Raw genomic sequence first — 24,781 nt, 5'->3', positions numbered from 1 at the left:
AGGCAGAGACAGTCACTCACACAGCAGGAGCAGCGGCACGCTCCAGATGTCTTTATTGGGGCTCGAGCACAGCATGACAGTCAGAGGCATGCGGACAGGGCGGCAGGGCCAGCCCAGGCATGCCTCAGACACGCACGAGGAGGGGACAGCTTTAGAAAAGGACTGACCAACACCAGGGAGGGGCAGGGCGGGGTGGGAACGGGGAGGGAGGGCCGAGGGAGGGGCAGAGGCCAAGGTCGAAGGGGTCCCCTGGCCTCTGCTATTGCACGCATCCTCTGGCCACTGGCCAGGAAGTACAGTATTGCAACTGGTCTCCACTCGCCCGAGGCTTCCCCTTCTCAGACCCCTGAGCCAGATGGACAGACAGACCCCTTCCCTGCCCGTCTGCCCAGCAGCATCTTTGAAAACAAATGAACGAAGGAGACAGAACAAAAAAATCAAAAACAAAAGAAGATGAAACGCCCCCTCAGTCAAGGACACAGGGAAGGTGGAGGAAGGAGTGGAAGAAGCTGCAGAGGAGCCCCTGGAAGTCCCCCCACAACTGGGGCGTGGGGTGGGAGGTAGAACCCCAATCTGGGGTGGGATGGGGCTAGTGGAGCAAGTGACCCTGGGGGGCAATCTGGCCTTCCATAGGCCACCGGCCCACAGGGGAAACGCCCCCAAGAGGGACAGTCTGGCCTGGGATCACCCAGCTGGACCGGCAGATCCCAGGTGCACTTTTCCTAGGACATTCCTCACACACGTTCAGCAGACAAGGAATCAGTAAAGGGGAAGGGAATGGGGGTCTAGGGGTGGGGCAAGGACTTGGGGAGACACAGCCTAACAAAGAAGACAGACCACCAACAGCACGTGCACTACACACAAGAGTATAGTACGTATGAATATAGATACTATATGTGCATATATGTCTCTTCAATGTACAACAGAACAGAACATCAGACCCAGATGGCTCTGGGCCCCGGGGGTCACATGGGAGGTTTTCCATCAGTCCTGTGCAAACACAGATATCTGAGTCTTTCCCAGCGAAAGATTCTTGCCTGGGTTCCAGAGTTTCCCTAAGCCTTTGGCTTTCTGTCTGTCTGCCTGTCTCTCTCACGCTGGTGCCGCCTTAAGAGAGGGTGAGGACTTCAGCCTGGGCATAGTTGGACGAGAGGGCGTCTTGGCAGGTCTCTGTGTTTAAAGAGCACAGGTGTGAGACACTGGGACGCACGCTTTCGGCTCAACATTGCCTTCTCGGGGGGCAAGGAGTTCAGCAAAAGAAAGGGAGAAACAAAGAACAAGATGTTAGAAGGAAGGCAGCTGCCGACCCACAGGCTGTGGGCTAAGGAGCAGGCCAGGAGCAGAGCTGGAATGCATGGGGACCCAGGGCTAAGAGGCCAGGAAGAGCAGGGACAGGTCAGGGTATGGGGTGAGCCCCTTCATCACTCCTCTGCCAACCCAGAGCCTGGGCCAAGGTGACTCCTAGGTGATGTCACAGCTCATCTCCACACCTGCTCAGGTAATGAACCCAGGAATCACTAGCACTCAGGTCTCCAAAGCCCTAGTGCAGTGCGGGGAGGGACCACAGCTCTGCAGCGTGGCATGGAGGCAGGGTGGGGGCGTCATGGGAGGGAGAGGCTCCTGGTGTGACCTGTAGCCCACAGGCCATCACCTGGGCTGCTGCCTGCCCAACTTGGGTTCCCCCCATATTGCTCCATCTGCCATCACCACCTGGGGCTCTTCCCCTGTCCCTGGGGGCTGGTGAAGAAGGCTCTTGAGTGCTACCACGTGGTGCCCAGCCCCCCTTCCTCAATCTGGCAGCTGGAGGGTGAATGCTGAAGGGGAAGGTCAGGGAGGATGAATGTAGCCCTCTTAGGAGAGAAGGCCAGAAAATAGCATCTTTCTGAGAAACCCAACCCCTCCATGAGCTCTTCTCAGTATCCCATCCTCAGCCTGGGAGGTCAGCGGCCTGGCCCTTCCCTTCTCCCACCTTCCCAGCAGTGGCACAGGTAGGGCAGACAGGGCGGTTGCCGTGGGGAAGGTATTTCGGAGGTGATGCTGTCTGGCTAGGGCGGAGGAGGCCCTCCTGTCCCAGGCAGCTCTGGGAAAGGGCAGCCCCAGCCCTCCGGCTGGTACCCAGCCTCCCCACTCACCACAGTGCAGCTCACAGCCACTCCTCTCAGAAGCCCTGGGGACTGAGAAGTGGCCTCTAGGGTTGTCAGTAGTGCTGGCACAAACTGGAAGGTAGGGTTACCAACTCCCACCCAGGCTGCTTCCCAGCTCTGCGGGGACGGGCAGGCCCCAGTTGTGGGGGAAAGGCTTCTGAAAGCCAAAGTAATGGTACAGGTCCAAGTCTGGATGCCAGATAAAGCAAACTACACTCTCAGATTGCAGGTGGGCGGCAGGGCCTTCCCCAAGGAGGGAGGCCTGTGCAGACAGCCACCTCTCTGGGCAGAGCCTGGCACACAGTGGGTCTTTGTAAACTCCAGGACTCGGTTTGCCCTTTCCCAGAGCCCTGAGTGGTAGCTAGAGCAGCCTACTCAGCTCTCCTGTTAGCCAGGTCCTGTGTCTCCCTCACAGGACCCAGAGAGCCGGGGTGGGCGGGGGGCGGGGGGACACACACACACGTGTGGGAGCCCATCTCCAAAGCACTAGGGGCTCCAGGCTGGCACTCCTGCATCATGTCGCCCAGGGACATCTGTGCCCACCATAGGGGTGCCGTGAGCATGCCCATCCCTGTGGGAGGGAAGAGAGGGAAGGAGGCGGCGGGTACCGTGGAAACTTGGGCTCCTGACAACTTGAGGGCTGCCACAGAAATAGCCGCCTCAGTTCCCTGAACCAGAAAGGCAAGTCAGAGGAGAAAAGAGCTGTGGGACCCATGCTAAACTGGACATCTAGCTCATCTTGTCCCCATCAGAGCCAGGACCCCAGTGACAAGGAGCCCTGTGGGGCAGGATGGAACCTGTCCTCATGAAGGAGAATCAGCTGGGCCCTCAAACTGGGCTGTGCAGGGAGAGGGTGCCGGGTGTCTCCATCCTGCTCCCCTGTTGATTAAAGAGGCCTGTCCCCTTCTGAAGGGTGGCTGCAAAGATGCCCCGGTATCTTCTCAACTCCTAGGGGCACACTTCATTCTGAGAGCAAGCAGGAGACAGGCCCCGTAGACCACAGCAGGGCTGGGATATCTCAGGACCCACCTTGAACAGACTTTTCTAGAAGGGACATTCCCATCTCTGCCCAACGCTGAAGAAGTCACTGAAATGGGGATGCTCCTGGCATAGGCTTTTCACAACCCCCAATCCCATGAAACCATCTGACTTTTCTGCCCAGTTCACCTTTCGGGGTGGGCCCCACATTTCCCAGCCTCCTGCCAAGTCCCCAAATGCTATCTTGCCATACCTATCTATGCTCACCCTGGAAGGAGCAGATACGGACCTTACTTAGTCATTCGTTCCACCAAGTTGCATAATCTGACTCTAAAAATTGCCAGGCACACAGCTCGCTGTCAGGTCTAATTCCCATCAGGTGAAACAGGAAATGTCCTGGCTAGGGCAATCCTTGTTCCTCCTTCTCAGGGCTGACGAGGGCCTTGGGAGCCTTGCTCAGTGCCCTGCTTGGGGAGGGACCACTCACGGCTTGGCCCTCCCTGGGAGTGGCCAGGTGCCGGTGCAGGAGCGGGTAGGCGCAGGATGGCTTCCCCTCAGCTGCCCCTGCCCAGGGCGCACCCTGCTTCGCTCAGTGACTCACAAACCTGTTGTGCTCCCGGGCTCATTAGGTAAATGAATACACTTAATTATAGAAATTAGATGACTCTCCGGTTCTGGCAGCAATACAGAGCGCAGAGGCTGGGTGGGAGCGGCAGGTGACTCAGAGGCTGGGCTGGCAGTTTGAGGGAGGGGGGAGAGGGAAGAAAAACTGTCGTGGAAGCAGAAGCAGCAGTGTGGCGAGAGATGCCGAGGCTCGGGGCGCAGATAGGATGTTAAGCTCCACCGCTGGATGTCGCCCCGGAGAGACGGGCATCCCCGCACCTCAGCGACCCATCCTGGGGCTCTGACTCTAAGCGCCCCCACCTGCGCCCCGGGTCAGAGCTGGAGAACATCAGGCCTCTCCTCCCAGGGCGGCACTGCTCCTCTAAGGAGACAAGCCCTCTGGACACCAGCAGCTGCCCCATGGGACAACCTTATTCCTTGCTGGTCTGGGTGTGGGGTGGACAGACAGACAGACATTCAGTTCCAGGTTGTTTGGTTTCTGGTTGAAGGCCACGAGGAACGGAATTGCATTGGCTGTGATTAACGTGGGACCCTGAGGGGGAGGCAGGGCCCAGAGACAGAGGTCCTGGGGGCGCAGGCACCTCCGCCCAGGATAGGGGCAGGTGGATGGAAGCCCTGGGGAAACTCGCCCCCTTGCTCCAGGCTCCAGAGCTGAACATCTGGGGGAGCTGGGTGCTGTGGGGGGGCAGCTCAGGGCCCGCCTTCTCCTGCATCCTGCCCGCCTAGCTCAGGCAGCTCCCTCGGGCCCCAGGAGGAAGGAGGGCCGCAGGGCATCAAGTGTGCCTGCTTGTGCACCACGCCCGGAGGCAAGGAGAGCTGAGGGTGCAGCTATGGGGCCAAGTGTCCGGGTGGTGGGCTGGTGAGGGGGTGGAAGGGGTGGGAGAGCAGGAGCTTTCTCGGAGGGTAGGGCGAGCCGTATCGTGATGCCAGTGGAGACAGCCCCAGACTGGTTCCAGCCGCGCCGGCTATGTTGTTTAGACTCCGGGACTTTTCGCAGCCTTGTGAAGAAAAGGCACATGGGTCAGAGGGCGTGGCTCCTTGCCTGAGCAGCGCCATGGGATCCATGTTCCAGGGGACCCTGCAGGGCAGGTGCCCCGGCCTGGGTGGAAGGGTCTGGTCCAGCTGGGAACGGCTCCCTGACTTTCCCTGGTCTCTGGGTCACCAGGGCTCCTGAGGACAGACTCCAGGGCCCATACCCAGCTTGCCCTGTCATTGTCCCCAGGTAAGTTTCCCCACAGCCTCCAGCACCTTCCTTTCTCAACCCTGATGAGCATCTGACACCTTCTTCCCAGGGAGCTGACACTCTGACACGTGGGCGGCTACAGGCTAACAGCAGGGTCTGCACCGGTGGCTGGAGGAGGCCTGAGCCCACTCATTCCTGGGGCTCAACGTAGCCCGAGTGCAGAGCGTGTGGCACGGCCTGGCATGGAGAAAGTTGCCGAGTGCGCACTGGGAGTTTGGCGATGCTAATTGCCACGCTTGCTTAGCAGGGCCTGTTTCCCAGCAACCCACCTGTTCCCTCTCGAAGGTCACTCTAATTGGCTGAGCTACATGCCTGTTGCCAAGAAGCACTGTGGTGGCATCTTGAAAATAGAGCAGCTGGGCCCCACAAGCACCCAGAGAGACACGGTGGTGGGACGCAGGCTCCCCAGCCCCATGCACGCATACATGCCACCCTTCCCCAGGTGCGACTCTCCCCCAGCACCTCATGGTCCCTTCTCTGACTCACAGTCTCTTCTACTTTCACGGAGCCCCCGACAACACTTGGATGAAAGCAGGGGTGCTCAGCACTCGGCTGTTTGCTCAATTCCTCCATGGGGGGGGCTCCCCCCACCCCACATTCTAGGCTGTCCACTTAGCATACTCCAGCCAGAGCAAGGCTCTGGGTCTGAACCAGGACACAGGGGAAGCCTGCATATTTGGGGTGAGGGGCAGGAGGGAGAGGCACATCCAGAGCCCAAGAACCAGGGCCCGCAGAAGGGTGATCCGAGAATGCACGAGAGGGTGGAAGCGGTCTGAGCACATCCACCTGCAGCCCTCTAACTGGGGCCTCTGGGCCATCTCCTCCCAGCTGCCAGTTCGCTGCTCCTGTCACCCGACAGGACATATGCCCAGCAAAGCTGGATGTACACCGCTCAGGGCTTGCTTAGGGTCAGGGCATCCTGGGGAATCCCGTGGGAACAGTGGTATTGAGCAGGCCAGGGAAGGGGTCTGGAAGGTGCCCGTGGAGGCTGCATGGGCTGGGCAGCCAGGGGACAGCCCTCAGGGGCCACAGGCATCACAGGCTGGTCCTGCAGCAGCCACCGCCCCTCCTCACTCAACCCAGTCTTGGCCTGGAATTTGGGGGAGCAGGAAGTGGGGGAGGGAGAACTTGGGATCTAAGAAGTGGCCCAAGAACCCAGGAAAGAGCTTCGCTTGGGAAGGAGTCGGGGTTTATCCTGGAGCTGAGCAGGGTGTGCAGGGTGTCACAGGGACAGGACAAGAAAGACAAAATGGTGATCAGGAACTGGGCAGAAGGAACATCTGGCCCTGACACCCCCGGTTCTCAGCCACTAGTGGTCCTCAACTATCCTTGATATTTCTGCCCCTTTTCAGGACAGGAATCCTGCGCTCCACCGCCCAGCTTCTGCCCTGCCCCTGCTGCAGGCTTGGGGTCGCTGAGGGAACGCCGGCCCTCCTCCACGGAGGGAATCGGCTGCTCCCTTGAACTCTTCAAATCCTTCAGAACACACCTCAGAGGGGATCCACTCTCCCTGCCCACTCGGCCTCAAGGGGACAGTCACCTCTAGGGGCTTGCAGAGCTGGGTCAGCCCCTCCTGGGCTCCAGGACCCCCAGCGCGGGATGGAGGAGCTGGGGCCTGTGCCAGGCTCTCTGAGGACCTCACAGCAGCACCTTGTTCTTATCCTGCCTCCTGAATGGTGCCGGCATCTCCCGGAACTTCTTACTTGGGGAAGCCTTAGCTGTGTTTAAGGGAGCCTAGGGAGAGGCTGGCAGTGACCCTGTGGAGCCGGGCCTCAAGGTCACAGCAGGAACCAGAGGCAGAGAAGGTGATGAAATAGATGTGAGGGGCAGGGGCCCCTGATCTGGTGTCCCCTCACCCTCTAGGAGACCCTGGCGGGACGGGCTCTGTGTACTTTCTGGGGATGCTGGAGGCCTTTCTAATCCAGGGACGGGGAGATCAGTCTCATCCTAAAAGCGGGGGTGTGTCCAAGGCAGAGGAGATGGTGGCCACGGCCTCAGGGGAGGAGGGGACCTCAAGCTTTGTGGGGGACACCGGGGAGACTCAGTTCCATGGGGTCTCCCCACCTGCCCGGCCTGGGGAGCCATACCTTTCCGGACACTACCATCAGCACAGGCATAGTCCCCAGCGCTGAGCAGGAAGCAGGCAGCTGCCTTCTTGTTTCTGTCTCGGGTGCCAGAACGTCGCAGAGCCCGGCGCTCCTCAGGGGACGGGGCGGAGGCCAGGGGCTGCGTGAGGCCAGCTCCCTCCTCGTCTGACAGCACCGCATTGGCATCGCCATTCTGCTTGGAGTCTAGAAGGGGCAGACAGAAAGGAGGCTGCGTGAGGGGCTGCCGGGGTCTTCCTCATGGGGTCCTGGGGTCTTTCACATCCCAGACCTTGAGTGCCACTTGCCTGACCCAAGGAGGCAGGAGTGTTGCCAGAGCCAGGGAGCGGGCCTGGTCTTGAGGGCAGGATGCTGGCTTCCCTCCTTCCCTTGGCCTACAGTCTTTCCTAGAAGACGGGGCCACAGATACCCTAAGCAGCCACTCCCCAAGTCTGCCTGCTGCAGATCAGCCCAGGGCAGGTGGCAGACTCTGCTTCCTCCTTGGGTCTGGCTCAGGCTGACACCTGGATGAGTTTGCATTCCTTGGAGGATGCCCTGCTTGTTGGAGGGAGGGGCGGCACTGCCAGGGTTAAATGGATAGAGCGGCTTCCATGGCTGTCTCCCTGGACCACCTGAAGGCAGTTATTCTTGTTCACCAGGCATCCAAGCCGGAGTCCAGCGCTCAAAGGACTCACAGCCCTCTGCTCCTGGGGCTCACCTGTGTCTGGGGAGGACCCCGGGGGGAAGAGTCTCCAATTCAGCTCCTGCTGTTGTGGGCTCTTAGCTCCAACCTCCTGCTCCATCAGGCAGCAGCACAGGTAAAGCTGGGCCCTTGGATCTGGGCTTGGTTTGAGGGAAGTGGCTGTAGCCTTGGCCAGTAGTGCCCTTACTGTGGTCAAGCAGGTATGGCCAGGCTAAGGCACGGCTGACCGGGCCATAGGTAGGTGTGAATTGAGGAGCCAGCCTAGGGGCGTGTACATTTTGATATTAGGTTTCCCTCTGAGCCCTGAATGGGCCTCGGGGTGCAGCTAAAATTCCCTGGGGCACTGGCTGGGAGATTTATATTTAGGGATTGGGGAAGGGGTACCACTTTGGTGGGGGAGAGGAGACGAGGCTGACGGGTGCTATTCCATCAAGATCTTTGGGAGACCCAGGCCCCTGCATGACCCCAGAGAATGAGTGGCTGCAGCACATATGGTGGGCATCCACCAACAGACCACGGATGATGTTCTGAGTCAGGCACTCCTCTGGAGGAGGAGTCCCACTTTGCCTTCAGAGCCTAGCCAGGAGATGCTTCTTACTGTCCGGCCCCACCGGCAGCTCCCCACTGGCCTGGCATCCAACAGCCTTGGACTAGGAATCCTGTGCCTCCCTCAGGAGCCCATCCCTACCTAACAGTCAGGCCCCTACTCTCCAACCCAGCTCCACGCTGCTGTGGGTTAAGTCCATCTCCTTTCCCGTCTCCTAACTCGGGGGGAGGCGAGCTTCCCTGGGGTGGCCTTTCCATCCTTGAAGAAGAGGATTGAGACCCTCGGGTCCTCCCCTTCCAGGAGGCAGACACCAGCTGCTCTCTTTCCCTTTCCCAACACTGTCTGGGCCACTGCCTCTTGATTCCTTTCCATCCCATGTTAAACCCTGAGCCCAGGACTCAGTCTAGCTTGTGGTGAACAGAAGGCAGCCTCCCACTGCTGTTACGTTATCACATTATTAGGCCAAGAGACACCAGGCTCGAATGTTTGGAAAGAAATGATTCATGTGCTGATGCCCCTTGGAAGAACAACTGCCCCGCTCTCCAGCTAATAATAACAGCACTTGATTTGTAAAGTGGTTTTAGCTTCTCAAAGTACTTTCATATCTGTCATTTGGGTCTCATCAAAATCTTGGGGGTAGGATATTGATATCATTCTCATTTTACAGATGAGGCATCTATGCCCAGAGAGGGTGAGTGGCAGGCTTCAGAATACACAGCAGAGTGGCCAAGATGGGATTAGAAAGCCAGGCTTCTAATTTATAGCTCCATGCACTGCCCATCGCAGCCTAAGCTGGGTGGGATACTCACTCCACCCATGTTCAGGAAGGACCCCGAAGTTCAGGAAGCTATCAGACAACCAAGGATAGAGATTCGGCCTTGATACTTTGCCCTCATGAAGGCAGGTCTTGTACTTAGGGAAGCATAGAGAAGTAAAGCACAATCCCAAATTCCAAGGACTGAGGTTCACCTCGGGACTCCCGTGGCCACTGGGGGAGAGGTGGCTTTCCTTCCCACCCCCCAATCTCACCTGCCCGTTTCCTCTCCACCATACCCTCTTCCGGGACAGGCGGGCTGGTGTCACTGTAGGTGCTGTCCCGGGGCGAGGTCTCCTCGGACTTGCAGTAAATGGGCGACTCGAGCTGGGGTGGCCGTGGCACGTGCTTCTTTCGCTTCTTGGGCAGCTTCTGCTTGGCCATGGCCAGGGAGTAGTACATGCCGAAGTTGTTGACAATGACAGGCACTGGCATGGCAATGGTGAGCACGCCGGCCAGTGCACACAGCGCCCCCACCAGCATGCCCGACCATGTCTTGGGGTACATGTCCCCATAGCCCAGGGTTGTCATGGTGACCACGGCCCACCAGAAGCCGATGGGGATGTTCTTGAAGTCGGTGTGGTCGTTGCCCCGTGGATCAGAGGGCCTGGCGCCGATGCGCTCAGCATAATAGATCATGGTGGCGAAGATAAGCACTCCCAGAGCCAGGAAGATGATGAGGAGCAGGAACTCGTTGGTGCTGGCACGCAGGGTGTGGCCCAGCACTCGCAAACCCACAAAGTGGCGCGTGAGCTTGAAGATGCGCAGGATGCGCACGAAGCGCACCACGCGCAGGAAGCCCAGCACGTCTCGGGCGGCCTTGGATGACAGGCCGCTCAGCCCCACCTCCAGGTAGAAGGGCAGGATGGCCACGAAGTCGATGATGTTGAGCAGGTTCTTGACGAAGTCCAGCGTGTCGGGGCAGCACACAATGCGCACCAGGAACTCCAGTGTGAACCACAGCACGCACACGCCCTCGATGTAGGTCAGGATGGGCTCTGTCTCCACCTCCCGCCGGAAGCGCACGCTGGTGGTATTCCCCACTCGGTGGATCTCCGTCACGTTGCGGTCGATGTTGAAGGCCTCGTGGGTCTCCAGGCAGAAGGTGGTGATGGAGACCAGGATGAAGAAGAGAGAGGCAAAGGCCACCACCTGTGGGCGGGGAGGAGCGTGGGGGCAGCTGTCAGACAGGGATGGACAGGCCCAGCGACGACAGGGACTTCTGCTGGGGGAGCGTGGGGCATGGGTCACCAGGCAGTCAGTTCCATGGTGAGAGATGTGACTAAGGTGCACACTCAGGGGCTGAAATTCCCTCCTCGCAGGGCCTTTATCCTTCTGCTTGCATGCACCGTGCACAGGAGCCAGAGGCTGCTCTTGGCTGGAAGCAACTGGACAGGGAGCTACAGCTGCCCAGCTGTGCCTACTGCCTAGCTCTGGCCACCACTACCCCAGTTGTGCTTTAAAGCTTCTCAAACTGTAATGGGTTTATAAATCATCTGGGAATCTTGTTAAAATGCGATTCGGATTCAGGCGGTTGAGGGCAGGGCCTGTGATTCTCCATTTCTAACAAGCTCTCAGGGAGGCTGCCGTCCACAGACCACGCGGTGCAACTAGGCTTTAAAGCGGTACTCCTCAGAGAGGCCCTGGACCAGCAGAGTTGGCATCACCTGGGAACTAGTTAGAATGGCCAACTCTCGGGCCCCACCCAAACCTACTGAAGGAGAGACGCTGGGGGCAGGGCCGGCAGTCCCTTTCAGCAAATCTTCCAGGTAATTCTGATGCACACTAAATGTTCAGGTGACTGCACTAAGGGTTATGCCCAGAGGCGGGGGGCTGGAGGGAATGACCCTGGGCCTCTTTCTGCCGCTGAGCCTATTAAGCTCCAGCCACGAGCCACCTCGTCAAGTCCCAGCCCCTCTCTCCGGCCTCTCACCTCAGCCTGTCTAAGCTGACCGCCCAGACGGAGAGAAGCGTCAGAAAGAAGACAACATGCTCTGCGGCAGGAAGCAGGGTGGTTTGCCCAGAGTAACCACCCCTCCCCGTCCTGAGAACTGACATTTCCTGGGACACTGAGTTCCAGAGAGAAGTAAACTGCACCCATTGGGATCAGAGTGTGACAGCAACTGCTCCAGACAGCCGCCGGGATCGCGGCTGGAAAGATGACAGCGGCACTCGGCAGACGAACGGCTGGGCTGAAGTGTCCGATTGTTATGAATGGAGACGAAAGGCACGTGTAATAACACCAATTATGGAGCCCTCATCTGTTATTCATGAGATCCATTCACCACCATCAGCGGACCAGTTGCTGGGGTCCACGCCCCCTGCTGCTGCCTGTCCTGCTTGGTGGGTGGAGGGTTTCCTTCCTGAGCAGAGGGCTGAGCCTAAAAGGTGGATGAGGGAGGATTGAGGCCCCACGGCCACTTGGCAACCCCACGCCTGCCCCACCCCAATGTCCACCTGGCCATGACGTTGCCTGTTGGACTAGGCCTCTGAGACGTCTTCCTCCCCGGGAGTCTTCACTGGTGGCAGGAGGGAGAGGGGGGACCCACGACCAAACACCTTACTCTTAGCACAAAACAGCAGTGGAGAATACAGGGGATCCGAGAAAACAAAGCAAGGAGCACCTCCAGGAGCTCCTTCGGGAGTAGGGCAATTCTGAAGAGGAAACTTTGGGAATGAACATTCCTGAGTTGTCTATTCTGTGCCTGGCACAGTTGGGCACTCTGTATGTTACTGCCTTCAGTCCTCCCAGTGACCCTGTGAGGTAGGCCTCGTCATCCCATTTTACAAAAGAGGAACTGAGGATCAGAGAGGTTATATACTTCCCTAAAGTCACACAGCCTGAAAGGGGTGGAAACAGACTTGAACTCAGCACTGTTTAATTCAGAGGCTGTACCTTCTCTTCACACCACATTGTCTTCACTACCTCCCAGGCAGGGTCTATTCACAGGTTGAAGAAAGCCTTCCCTGAATTGTGGACACTGCTCCCAGCCAGCTCCTTGATGCCTGCTAGTTCACGCTAGGGATGTGCACCTTTGGTTTAGGACAGACACCCGTCACACACTAAGACTTATCTTATTTACAGTTGAACATGGACGTGTTGATCGGATACGGCACAGGAGGAGGAGGGAGTAGTGGACCACAGACACACTCTCCCCACTTGACAATTTTGCCTGGAACCTCTCCTGCCTCTGTCTCCCCCGTGAAGGCCAATTGAAGTTCCTTTTCCGGCCTCATTTTTCCTCCCCTGAGCCATGGGCTGTTAAGGCAATACAGGCTGACCTGGGCATCAGGCAGACGGCCCCAGCCTGTGAGCTCTCCTTGGCTGTCCGGAGATGAGCTGGGGGAGGCACCCGTCCGGTGGCCGTGTTGACACTGGGAACCCAGAGTCCTGGCAATGCCCCCTTCTCCCTGAGAAGCAGAGGGGGCTGGAGTAAGGCATGGGGACAGCATATCCCAGCTCTGCCTGGAAGCTTGGGAAGCAGGAGCTTGCCCACTCCGAGGAAAAGTTAGCCAGGAGAGTTGGCCCAACTGGGAGCCTGAGTGAGAAGTTAATTAGTGATTTGGAAAAACAAGTTCAGGAAGAACTGCCAAGGGGCTCAGCCCAGGGCACAGAGAGCGGGAGTGGGAGGGAGAATCGTGCGGCCTGGGCCACTGTCTCACCTGCAGGGCCAAGGAGCCTGCCTCTGGTCCTGCCTCGGTGCCTTCCCAGCTCCCATGGCCCACAGCTCTGTCTGCGGAGGCCCCGTAGGCACATGCCACCTCTCCTGAATTCCTGCAGTCTGCACTCACTTTTGCTTTTTCTTTTAAACACAGAACTGCCCCATCTCTTTACTTCTACCCCTCACCTCCACCATTTCAAAAGAAGAGGCCAGGCAGAGGGTAGCCACATGTGCTCATTTCTCAGGGGCAACAGAGGCACGAGAGAGGGCAAACGACTCGCTCAGGACCAAACTGAGGCTGAGTCTCCTGCCTCTCTGCTCAGTGCTCTTCCCGCTTGGCCCTCTAACCAAACCAGTTGGAAAATCCACTCCTCCTTGAGGAACTTGCATGGGGCCTCCATCCCCCCTGCAGCCTCTCCAGGGCTGGCAGCAGGCGCCAGGCAGACCTGACGCTGAGCTGTGATGGATGCAGGGGAGTGGGCTCTGGCACGTTGCCCCAGGTGGGTCCCAAGGTTACAGGTCCCCCTTCAGGGCCCAAATTATTCCTTTCCTCCCTAAGTTATTCCTCAAACTGAATTGTTGTGGAAGTGGTGCCCGTGCCTGTAATCAGTGCCTGTCACCATCATGGATGCTTTCCTTCTCGCAGCTCTCTAGACTGAGACGCTTCCCGGGCAAAGAAGGGCCCAGGGAGGACGCGCTGGCTGCAGCACACCACCCTGCTTAGAGGTCACGGCCTCGCTCCCGTTCAGCAACCACCTGCAGCACCGGCAGTGCGCATCTGAGCCTCCTTCCCTTCGGCCATGGGCACCTGGCCCTGCCGAGGGGACTGTGGGGCCTCAGGGGAGCCAGAGACCAGAGCAAAGGCGAGCTACGGAGCCCTGGAGTCAGACTGCCCAGCTGCCTCATCCTGGGCCTGCCCCTTGACCAGGTAAATGGTGCGCTCTGTGCCTGTTCCTCACTACAAAACAGGGACAGTTCTAGAACCCACCTAGTAGTGTTACTACAGGATTAAACGAGCATCTACACAGCAAGCACCCGGCACACAGTAGTGCTCACGTAGTGACAGAGCTGAGGAGGTGTGGGGCCTCTGTGGACCCCTGCATGCAGTTTCTGAAGGCGAGCTGGATCTGGAGCCAATAATGTCAGAAAATCCTTGCTTTTTAGAAGTGAAAGGAACTCTGAAGATCATGCAGTTCAGCTCCCTTCCTGCTGTTTCACAGGTGAGGAAACTGAGGCCTGGGGAGGACTGGCTTGCCTGGTGCCCATGGCCGAAGCTGTGCGTTCTTTCCACTGCCCGGGGACACAGGTTGTGGATTCTGCCCCAAGTCAAAGCTGCCCAGGTGGAAAAGTGCTTGCGTGAACGGGTTCCGCCAGCAGCAACTCCTTTCCTGTCTGCTGGGAGGAGGCGGGAGGGTCTCGGCATCTGGACAGCAGGTTCCCAGCCTCTGTGCAGGGCAGCGCTGCTCCTTCAAGCTTCCTGCTCCTTGGGCCCCTCATGTGGCCAGCGGTATCCTGCTCAGGACCACCATCCCCAGAGACCCAGGAGTGTCAGCTGATGTGCCCGCCCTGTGACCAGCCTCCTGCACCAAGCTCATCCTACAACTGTCCTTGGTGGAAATGTAGTCACACACTTCCGGGTGCAAGTCGGGCTCTGCTACTTACTGCCTGGGAGACCTTGGGCAAGTTTCTTAACCTCTCTGAGCCTTAGGATCTTTGCTCATAAAATGGAAAAGTGAGTACCTGCTACATGCCAGACATAGTTCTGGGTGCTGGGGAACACTGGGAAACAAAACACACCCCCTGCCCCTCAGACCTCATATTCTAGTGGAGGGAGACTGTCAACAAGTAAACAAGGAAAATAGATAGTATGACAAATGGTATAAGGATTACGGAGAAAAATAAAGAGAAAAGGGGGATAAGGAGTCGGAGGGTGGGGGAGATATTTCACATAGGGGGGTCAGGCAGGGCCTCAAGGCTAAGGAGACATCTAAGCAGAGACCTGAAGGAGGGAGGAGGTGAGTCATGTGAAGATCCAGAAGAGCTTGAGGGACAGAGGGAACGAGAAGTGCAAAGGCCCTGAGGCCACAGCATGCTTGGTGTGTTGAGGGATGAGAGCAGTACCTACCTTATAGGGTCGTTTTGAGGATTAAAATAAATGATATTTGCAAAACTCAGCTCAGAGCCTAGAGTGTCTCAGGAATCTGGCACAGGCTGGGTGGGGGGGCTGGGGGGGAGAGGTGACAGACACCAGTCATTGGGAACTGAATACAATCAGCGGGGGCAGGGCGGGGAGCCCAAGGAGGAAGGGCCAAGGAGACAGATGGACAGATAAACATAAGAAGACTCATGCCCAAAAACCTATATTAAGGATGAAGTGTAGGAGAAGAGAAATTTGAGAACACAGCCAAAGACACTTGCAGAGGAAGCTCTGTGGGGATGGGACGAGGAGCGAAGCCTTCCAGGGAAGCGAGATCCTGGTGCCCAGGAAGTGCTGGGAAGGGAGTGGGCAGCCCTGGGGGCTCAGAGGCAGGAAGGAAGAGGGAGTCTGCCAGGAAAGGGATCTCTGAGCCATCCCTGGGCTCCTGGGTGAGGGCTAGAACTACGAAGCCCAGTTCCCAGCCGAGAGACCCCCATTCCTCTCCCCTCATGGGCTTCCCTAGGAGCAGAACCTGGCCCTGCCCCCTGCCCAGCCAGGACCCTCTGGTTCTAGTGTCCAGAGCCAGCCTCTACCTATGGCCACCTCCTACCAAGTCAGCACTTGGGGCCTCTCAGGGCCACTGGGTTGCCCAGAGCCTCTGAGTTCCAGCCCCAGAAGGAATTCAGCCCAGCCTAGATCACTGGCCAAGAACTTATTATCCAGTCAAATGCAATTCCGGGGTATTGCCCATCAGTGTCCCATGCTGTCCCATCTCTGCTCGGGCCAGTCCCCTGGCCAGGAAAGTCCCCTCTTCCCTAAGTCTGCATAGTTACACACTACCCACATTGAACACTTACTTATTTATAAATTTATTTATAACCTGCCTCCTTCTAAAAATTATTTAAGGGAGCTAAGTCATTATCCTGCAGGGCCTACTCAGCTCAACTTCTGTTTCCTCGCTGAAGCTTCCGCACGCCACCCCCTCCAACCCTGTCCCATGTAGAGGTGGGATCATGGCTTCCCTCTCTCACCTCCTATTGAACTTTTTTTAAGACTACTGTGGCACCTCTCATGATCTATCTTACACCATTATCACCATTTCTTGTCATCTAATTTCTCCCAACTGCCACCTCCCCTACCTGACCTGGCTCTCTTCAGGATTAGAGACCCCCTCTGGCTCGTCTTTATAAATATAGGGCCCAGTTTGGGGTCTGGCATGTAGCCAGCGCTCAATAAATGTTTCTGAATGATTGCAGCCAAGGCGACGGCCTGTTCCTTTTCCCGGTCCTGGGGAGCCCATCACAGAGATCATCAGCCCCGCTAACCGGGGCTAGAGGTGACAAGGGTGTGCCCAGGAATACCTCCAGGCACCTGGGCTCTCAGACTCTACGGTTTGCCAGGGTAGGCCAAACCCACTGCCTGACGGGGACCACTGCCAGCTTGAAAAAAACCCAGCAGGGAGCTGGGCCAGAGGTCACGCAGGCTGGCTGCCCAGGAACAAGGATGGCGTGAATGCCCTGGCGCCCAGCATCCCAGGCCAACACCGTCCACAGCAGAGGTGAGGGGTCCGGGGTGCCCGTTCCTGAGGCCCAGCTGCCTGACTCTGTTCCTGCCTGCTCATCCTCCAGCTCTCCAAAATAGCCCAGGTCTCTTTTACCCCCTCCCCCACTTTACACCCCACCCCACATGGTGACAAACAAACACCTCATCATCCAGAGATGAGATGTTCAGAGGCAAATGCTGGTCTGTTCAGAATAAGAGAGGAAAACACAAAACAAACCCAGGAGGAGACTGGGAGGCTGCCTCAGGGAGGGGCTGGGGGAGGCCTGCACCCGTATCGCTCCCCAGGGAGGTAGAGGGGCTGCCCTGGGGCATGCTGGCACCGCCGTCCTGGGGGGCTGGGAAGCCATGGCACCCAGCACCTGGGCTCAGGTTGTGATTCTCCTTAGCCCAGAGGGCACGGGACCAGAGGTCCTGCCCACCGATCAGCTGGTCCCAGGTGACGCCGGGGCCTGAGAAGCCGGGACCACGAGAAGGGGCGAGAGGAACAGAGCTCCGCATTTCCTTCCTAGAAGGCCTTGGTTTCATTCCTCTGCCTGGGCCGGGGGACACCTAGTCTCCTCTCCTAACCAAGCCTCCTTTCTTTTTGTCCTATGAAAGTCCCACGGTGAGGGAATGAAAAAAAAACGCAAGCAAGCAAGCAAGCTTGGACATGAGAATTCTAGGGAGCGAGGAGACAGGAGCTTTAGTTTGGAGAGAGAAGTGAAGGAAGGGATGGGAGGAGAGCAGAAGGGCCCTCCTGAAGTCAGAGGCTTTCTCCAGGAAGAAGCCACAGGAGGCAGCTGAAGCACGGGTACAAGCACAGATGTGGGGTCACAAGATTTGAGTTCAGATCCTAGTTCTACCACCAGCTGTGTGGGCTTGAGCAAGCCCCTCCCGGCCTCAGTGTCCTTCTCTGTAAACTGAGGTTAATAATCCCCTGCCTCACATGGGCCAGATGAGATATCAGAAGAATGCACAGGTGACAGCACCTGATGCCTAGTGGATGCTTCCTCAGTGTGAAAGCCCAGCCTCAGCTGCCTTCCTGGAGCAATGGGGATCCTGTGGTCATGTCCTCTCCTCATAGGGAAAACATCATGGGGAAACTCAACCCAAGTACTGATTTAGCCAAAGAAGGAGGACTGTCATCTGTAACAGGACTAATAACTAAGGTAAAGCCAGCATGGCCCCTGGGACCTCTGGAGACTGGGAGTGAGGGAGGGGAGTGCCAAGGTCCCATTCATCAGTTCTCCTGTCTGCCCTCAGAAAAGAAGGCAGGTCTGATTCTAGAGCTCTGGACGCTGGTCCCCCTGAGGCTGGGAAGCCGCCCTGGCTGTTGCCGAGCCCTCACTCTGCCCGGGACTATAGGCAGTGGGCAGGTGGGGCCAGGACTAGTCTGCCCCTCGTGCCTGCCCCCAGGTAAGGCCACAGAAACAGAACCACAGCAGCAGCCACCCATGGGCCCGGCCACAGTGAAGGGAGCAGAGATGAGCACCCCAGGCCGGGAGGCTGCCTGCACGGGAATGGCTCCTCAGGCCAGGCGGGTAGCTAAGCAACAGGCTCCCACAATCAGCTCCGTTCACTTTGTGTTTGTATCTGTTCTGCTTCTGCCATAAGGCACTACTCAAATGACCGGCTGCTGTGTGTGAAGCAGAAGACGCCTGGGGCACAGTGCTGCTCCTCTGCCCTTACTGGCCATCATTGAGTGCCCCAAGCCCACCACCACGGTGCTGCGGGTACAGACCCTCCAGGGAGGGAGCAGGAAGAGGCCCCAAGAGAAGGAAAGCGTGCACACAGACCCAGGGGACAGCTGGGGGTGGGGACAGCGTCACTGGCCTGAGGTAAACAGAGGGGCAGGGCGCAGGCCCAGAGTTCCTGGACCTCAGACCCTCAGGCTGGAGGGGCAACAGAGTAAGTGTCCCCTCTGATGTCCTCATCTGCCCCAGGGTTTTCTGATATCATCCAGAGGACGGACAGAACCTCAGAATACCTCCCAGGCCAGAGCAAGAAATAGCCACCTCTCCTCCTGGAAAACAGCCTCGTGCAGTGGAAATAACGTTGTAACCCGTGGAGCAAGGGCTGGGGAGTCAGGCAGCCCTGGCTGCGGTCACAGCCCACCAAGATCCAGCTGTGTGACCTCAGGCAAGTTGTTTACCCTCTCACAGCCTCAGTCAGTTAAATGGGGATAATGCCTCCACTGCGAGTTTACTGGGAGGATTAGAGACTAATGCAAAGTACCCACATGGAGTGCTCAATAAATAGCAGTTGTCGTTAATTTTTTTAAATTATGAATTCTCACTTGTGTGATCCAGGAACAGGTGAAGGCTTGCCTCTGTGCTCCTTAGCAGAAGGCAAGTCCTCCTTTGGCATGAATGCCACCAAAGCTCCATACAGCTGTTCACATCAGTATTAACACCCAGAAGACTGGAAACTAGGGGTGGTTTGCTGGCTCTGCTCTTATTTAAGTGTCTTTGACAAGACACTTACTGTCTCTGAATCCTGCTTTCTTCATTGCTTCAACCAATTAATCCTGTCTGGCCCCAAACTTCCTCCCTCAATTGGAATGCCCTGCCTGATGTGACTCCACGTCAAAGGGCAAAGTCTCCTGGGCTTCTGGAGGACTTCAAGGGGCCGATCAGGCTCTGAGCTTACTCACACAGCCCCCTGGCTGGGCCAGTCTGCGGTCAGTTAAGGAAAAAATTAACTCATTGATGGTATAGACCCTTGGAATCCAAGAGGGAAGAACCTGAGACAGTGGAAAGTCCCCAGAGACCCCAGGATGCTCAGAAATAGGGCCTTGCTCCCCTACCCACCTCATTCCTTCCGGCCTCCCAGGCTTGGCCCCTTTCCCCATCTCTATCAAGCTAAACCTGTTCCCTCCTCCCGACCCCCAACTTTGAAGGAGGCTGCATTATCCGTACTTGTCTCTCTTCTAGTGCACACAGCCAAGAATTGACACTAGCGGTTAGGGAACTGCATGAGAAGCCCAAGGAACTGACAGGAGACTCAAGCCAGGGCATTGCTGTGCCCTCACCCTCTGAGCTGGTCCCAGGGCTGCAGGCGGAGAAGCAAACGCAACTGGCCTTAGCTTCACTCAGTCCTGCAAAAGGGCCCTGTCTCCCAGTGGCTGCCCTGGGACGCCTGCAGTCCCAGCCTGGTACGCCACGACCAGAGCCCTGTGCTCCTCCCTTCTCTTCCGGGCAGGAGATGCAGCTGCCCTGCTCTAGCGTCCGTGTCTGCCTGGCCCCTCCCTGCAGCCCATTTCCCAATCTCCTACCCTCCCCTGGGTGGGGAAGTGGAACTTTTCCTCCCCTGACTGAGTTGAGGCCCAGCACAGGAGGTGGGGGGGCAGGGCCAGGAGGGCTCTGAGACTCATTAACATGACAGCTTGGGATGCCAGAGGTGACAACTGGCTTCCACATCAGGAGGCAGTCCCCAGACCCAGCACGTCATGTAGCTCTTTCCTGATTCCCAGACAGACTTCAGGCTGCCAGCCATGAGATCAGACCACCAGCCCCCAGGATTCTGTTTTTCAAAGATTCTAAAGCCACCTTTTTGGGCTTTTTTTTTTTTTTTTAGCTGCCCAAGCATATCTGCCCAGCCCTCCACCTAACGGAGTTAGGGGAAACAGGACTGACTTGGGGAGAAGGTGGTGGGAAGGGACTGGTTCTTGCCCAAATCAACCCACCCGTCCCCCCACCCCCAGCCCAAACATCCATTTCAAGCAGTAACCTGAACCAGGGCTTTCTGGAAAACCAATCTGTGCCGCAGCAGGAAGAAAAGCAGCAACAAACCTGGGATCATCCCCAGGCAGTGTGGTTGGCCCCTGGCCATGGCGCCTGCAGGGCCCAGAACATTAGGCCCTTCCAGTCTATCTCTGCCCTCATGCCTTCGAGGGGTCCAGGAAGCCTCAGGGGCACAGCATAGGGCAGGGATCTCCCTGTAAAAAGGCCCCTCCCAAACCTGGACAGAGGCCTGACTTCTGGTCCCAGCCCTGCCTGTCACCGGCTGAAGAGGCTGAAGCCCCTGTGCCCCTTTCTAAAACTCACAGGTCTAGCACAGTAAGCTGCTAGGAGGATTGAACTAAGGCGGCACGCCTGCAAGCAGTGAATGTGATGGCCTGCCTATCCTGTGGTGCTAACACATGCTAGTTTTCTTTCCCTAAACCCTGCCTGACCCCAGCGGAAGGCCTAACCCGAACTCTCCAGGACTCTGGCCCTGTGGAGGAGTGCCAGGTAAAGGAAGAGAGGTACCCTGTGCAGAAAGAAGGGGGTGGAAGAGCTCAACTAAGGGCTGGGGGGTGGGGGGGATGCAGCAAAGCAGGCATCTGGGATTAGGTCCAAGTAGTAAATCGTGTGTGTGCAATCTCCTGATGAGGCGTGCAGGGGAGAGGGGGGGTGTGATTCCCCTGGGGGCCCAGGGAAGGCAGGGGAAATTGGGAGGGAGGCAGTAGTAAGGTAAGTCAGTCTCCGTCTGGCTCCTCCCAGCCTTTACCGACCACCACCCTGCACCCCCTTGCAGACCTCAGAGGCGACGCAGGCTCCTGTCACTCACCCTGGCCGCCCTGGAGGAGTAGGGATCCTCGAAGAGCGCCCACATGCGGGGTTGCCAGCCGCGGCAGCCCCCGGACCCGGCGCCGGGGCCCGCGCCTCCTTCGTGCGGCCCCAGGCGCTGCAGGGCCAGCTCCCGCTCATCGTCGCCGGCCTCGTCGCGGGGCCCCGCGCCTCCGCCGCCTCCGTCCGGACTCTCGAAGATGTCCAGCGCCTCCTCGGCGTCGCGGTGCTGCCGGTAGGTCATCCAGCAGCAGGGCTCCACGTCGGTCTCGTCGATGCCCCAGAAGGTGAGCTCCTCCTCGAAGAGCGGCCCGCACACGTCGGCGGGGCAGTGCAGCTTGCCGGTGCGGTAGTAGTTGAGCACGTAAGCGAAGACGCCGGGGTGCCGGTCGAAGAAGAACTCGCAGCCCCCGCCGCCGCTGCTGCCGCTGCTGCCCGCACCACCGCCATCGCACTCGGGCCGGCCCCCGCCGTCGGGATCGGCCAGCCAAGCGAGGCGGGTGCCCGGTAGGGTGCGCAGGGTGCTGCGGTAGGTCTCATGTCGCGTGCCGCCCACGTTGATGATGATCTTCTCCGACGCCTCGCCCTTGGCCATCTCCTCCTTCAGACATGTTTTGGACGGAGGCTTGTTCCCCGACTTGCGCCCGCGGTAGGAGGAGACACACACCGAGCTGATCATAAGAAGCGCTGCGGGGCTTCGGCTTGGGGCGGCCGCTGCCCTCCAAACACCCTTCCCGAGGAGGCAGCGTCAGGCGGGGGAGGGGGAGGAGACGAGGAGGAGGCAGGAGGCGGCGGCGGCCCCCTCTGCGGCGTGGCCCTGCCCCTGCCTCCCCACCCCCCGGCGCGGAGCGGGAGGAGTTGGGTTTCTCGGGTGCACAGGTGGTTGGGGTTTGGGCAGGCGCCGCCGGGGAGGGAGGCAGGATGGGGAAAGGGTAGCCGAGGACCCAAGCGAGGAGCCCAGGGAGTCAGGGGCAAACACACACACGTTCCCCCGCTAGAGCTGGACACTCAGACGCTCCTGGTCCGGGACACACCCCCTTTTCACCCCCCAAAAAGACGAGAAAGCGCACAGTCCAGGCGCACTGCGAGGGTCCGGAGCGCGCGCGCGCGCTCACACTCACTCCGGCCACCCTCCGGCTCCCAGACCGCGCCGAGCCGCGGGAGCGGCCGGCTTCCCGCGGCGGCGGCAGCGCAGCAACAAGTCTTCCGAGCGGCTGCCTGGGCCGAGCCGACGCTCTCACGGCAGCCGGAGCTCCGCGGGCCCGGGCTGCGTGCGGTCAACTCGAGGCGGCGGCGGCGGCATGTGGCCTCTTCCCCCCATTCATAAATCCAGCGCAGGGCACGGATGGCGGGCGGGGCTGAGAGGAGCGCGGCGTTCGGGCGGGCGGGGACTGCGCAGGGCGAGGCGGCAGCAGGAAAACAAGCGCGCCGCAGGAGCGAGCCTCCGGTCCTGCGTCCGCGGCTCGGCGGCGGCTGGGAGCGGCGCTGGGCTGGGCGCTGCGGGGGCCGTGCTGGGGCGGGGGGGCCTCAGACGGGGCGTCCTGCGCGGCACCGAGCCTGGGAGGCGGGGCCGCTTTGGGGAGCCGGGCTCCGGGGAGCGGGGCTCTGGGCACTGGCGAAGGAGTCTCCCGGGCAGCGGCCGAGCGGCCAAGGACACCTGCAGGCTTCCCGAGCTGCGCCGAGCGGGAGCCTCAGCGCAGCGCCCCGGCGCCAGGCTCCTGCGATCTGGCGGCGCTGGGAGCCACGCCATCCACGCGTCTGCCCATCTCCGGGCGGGGCGCCGGCCTTGGCTCTCGGTAAAGAGCGGGTGAGAGGTGGCCTAGGGGAGGGGCCGCCTCAGCGCCGGTGGGCTGGAGCTCAGGGGGCTCGCCGTCTTCCTCCGGCGATGGCAGCGGACGCCACTCTCTGGTGGCGCCTTTTCCTCCCGGCCCCGCCTCGCTCGGGCGCGCCCTCCGCGGGGCAGGATGGGCGGGGCGCGGCGCGGGGCCGACCCGGCTAGCTGCAGGGCTCCGGCGGCCGAGCTCAGCCTTCCTCCGCGGACCCGAGGCGAGCCGAAGCGCGTAACCCCCTTGCCGCCAGCGCCCAGCCTAGCGCGCCGCCCCTGCGCGCCGCCGCCGCCGCCATCCCCTCCCACCCCCCTCGGCCCCCTGCCCCCCTCCCTCGAGCCCGCAGCTCCTCCCACTGCAGCCTGGAGACTCCGAAGCGTTCTCGACCCCTGACCTCTAACCTCCGCCTGCCCTCTTCTGGGGGCTCCGGTTGCCCCCTCCTCGCCAAGCTGGTCGCGTTGTTGCGGTTTCATGGCTGACTGGAGGCCCGGGGAGGAAAGAGAGTGGAGAGAGGGTGTCGCAAGGAGAAGGCTGCCCCCTCCTGCCCCAGACACCGTGTTGGGGCCTCCTGACCACCCCACCCCCATCCTGCGCTTTCGAGGCCCAACCAGGACCAAGACGCCCGAGATCTTGATGCTTACAGCCTCTGTCACAGTCACCGAAGCCCCCGCGGTGGAATGGGGAACCTGGCAGCCTTGGGCAGAGAAGTAGGTCCTGGTCTGGGTGGAAGGAAATCGTAGTCCTGGCGCTGCTATGGGTGTGGGGTGAAAGGTCATTAAAGCCAGGGCTCATCGTTGCCCTGGGGGCACATAGGTGGTGTCCCGGTCCTGCCTCCTGGTTTTATTGTTGTTTCACTCATTGCAATTTGACTTTGCCCTTTGTATGTCTCATCTCCCTCTCTGACCCTGAGCTCCTCCAGACCACCTTTTCATCTTGATCTCTCCCACAGTGCCTGCTTCTGAGAACCTGTTTGCTAAGTGATTGAGAAGCTGCTGTGCCCAAAGCATTAGACACCAGGCCGACTTTATTGGCCTCATCCCAAGAGCAATTTCCAGATTCGTTTATTTTTCTTTGTTTTTAAGTCCAGAACCTCTTCTACATCTTTACATTAATTCTCTCTCTTTTTTTTTTTTACTGCTTTAGGCAGCCTCCTTGTCCATCTGGATGGTGTAAGGAGGACTTCAAGGCGGAAGTGCAAGGTGACTGACACCTGCCCTGGACACCTGTGCACAATCTGATGTCCAGATCAGGCAGTACCTGGCTCTACTGGGAAAAACAAGACAAGGAGCTGGATGTGCTCTGAGGAAAGGTTACACGCCTGGTGCAAGTGCAAGGAATTCTAACAATGAAAAGTCTTATCATTAATGAGGTCAGAAAACCAAATGCTGGTGATCTTTGATGATCTGCACTAATCTGCAGAGGAGGTAGGCACCATCCTGGACTGTGGTCAGAAACACACATTTGCTGCCCCTCCCCCATTTGTGTCTAGTCCACCCACCCCTTGGACCTGATGTCTACATTTCAGAGTTTAGGTAGCTTTGAGTTTGCTGCTGCAAAAAAGAAATATCCCAAATATGACTGGGAAGAGAAGACCCAGGGCAGGCCAGAAGGCTGAGTGAGGAAGGAAGAACCACACAAGAATACTAAAGAACTGGCTGTAATGAATAGCTTTCAAGTCCTAGCTGGCAAACTCCGTTGGGGTGTCTCCCTGACTTTCCATTCTTCAGGCTGGCTGAACTCAGGTGTTCGAAGAAAGTGGAGAGGTTGATGGCAGGGGGGTGAGAGAGGGGGAGAAACTATCCCAGCATCCACACTTGAGACATTTGTTCACCCAGTAAATATTTCTTGAGTGCCTACTGTGTGCCAGAAGCTGTTGCAGGCCTGGAAATCAATGAATAAAACAGAGCCCGCCACCTCGCCTGGTAAA

At 58.7% G+C, this 24,781-nt stretch overlaps 2 protein-coding genes across 5 annotated transcripts; one reads left to right on the top strand and one right to left on the bottom strand.

The window, feature by feature from the left end:
• KCNC4 (potassium voltage-gated channel subfamily C member 4) lies at window positions 1-21,724 on the bottom strand. Of its 3 annotated transcripts, none has more exons than XM_046645489.1 (4): window positions 21,030-21,724; window positions 9,353-10,289; window positions 7,077-7,280; window positions 1-1,229 (listed from the first exon to the last, which is right to left on the bottom strand). In XM_046645489.1, exons 1-4 carry the CDS (start codon window positions 21,705-21,707, stop codon window positions 1,177-1,179), a joined length of 1,872 nt encoding a protein of 623 aa, XP_046501445.1. In that variant the 5' UTR covers window positions 21,708-21,724; the 3' UTR covers window positions 1-1,176. The 3 variants fall into 3 exon arrangements, with proteins under 3 accessions (XP_046501445.1, XP_046501444.1, XP_046501443.1); XM_046645488.1 differs by having other exon boundaries at window positions 2-1,170; XM_046645487.1 differs by lacking the exon at window positions 1-1,229 and adding an exon at window positions 1,551-4,744.
• Window positions 21,725-22,329: 605 nt separating this feature from the next.
• On the top strand, window positions 22,330-24,781 carry LOC124229933 (shadow of prion protein-like). 2 transcript variants are annotated; one of them, XM_046645490.1, is made up of 2 exons: window positions 22,330-22,824; window positions 23,998-24,781. In XM_046645490.1, the coding sequence occupies exons 1-2, from the start codon at window positions 22,330-22,332 to the stop codon at window positions 24,025-24,027; spliced, it is 525 nt and encodes a 174-aa protein (XP_046501446.1). In that variant the 3' UTR covers window positions 24,028-24,781. The 2 variants fall into 2 exon arrangements, 1 of the variants encoding a protein (XP_046501446.1); XR_006886023.1 differs by lacking the exon at window positions 22,330-22,824 and adding an exon at window positions 23,191-23,561.

This window comes from Equus quagga, chromosome 18 (genome assembly GCF_021613505.1).
Source record: "Equus quagga isolate Etosha38 chromosome 18, UCLA_HA_Equagga_1.0, whole genome shotgun sequence".
In the NCBI taxonomy this organism is placed as follows: domain Eukaryota; kingdom Metazoa; phylum Chordata; class Mammalia; order Perissodactyla; family Equidae; genus Equus; species Equus quagga.
This window is presented reverse-complemented; position numbering and strand designations above follow the sequence as displayed.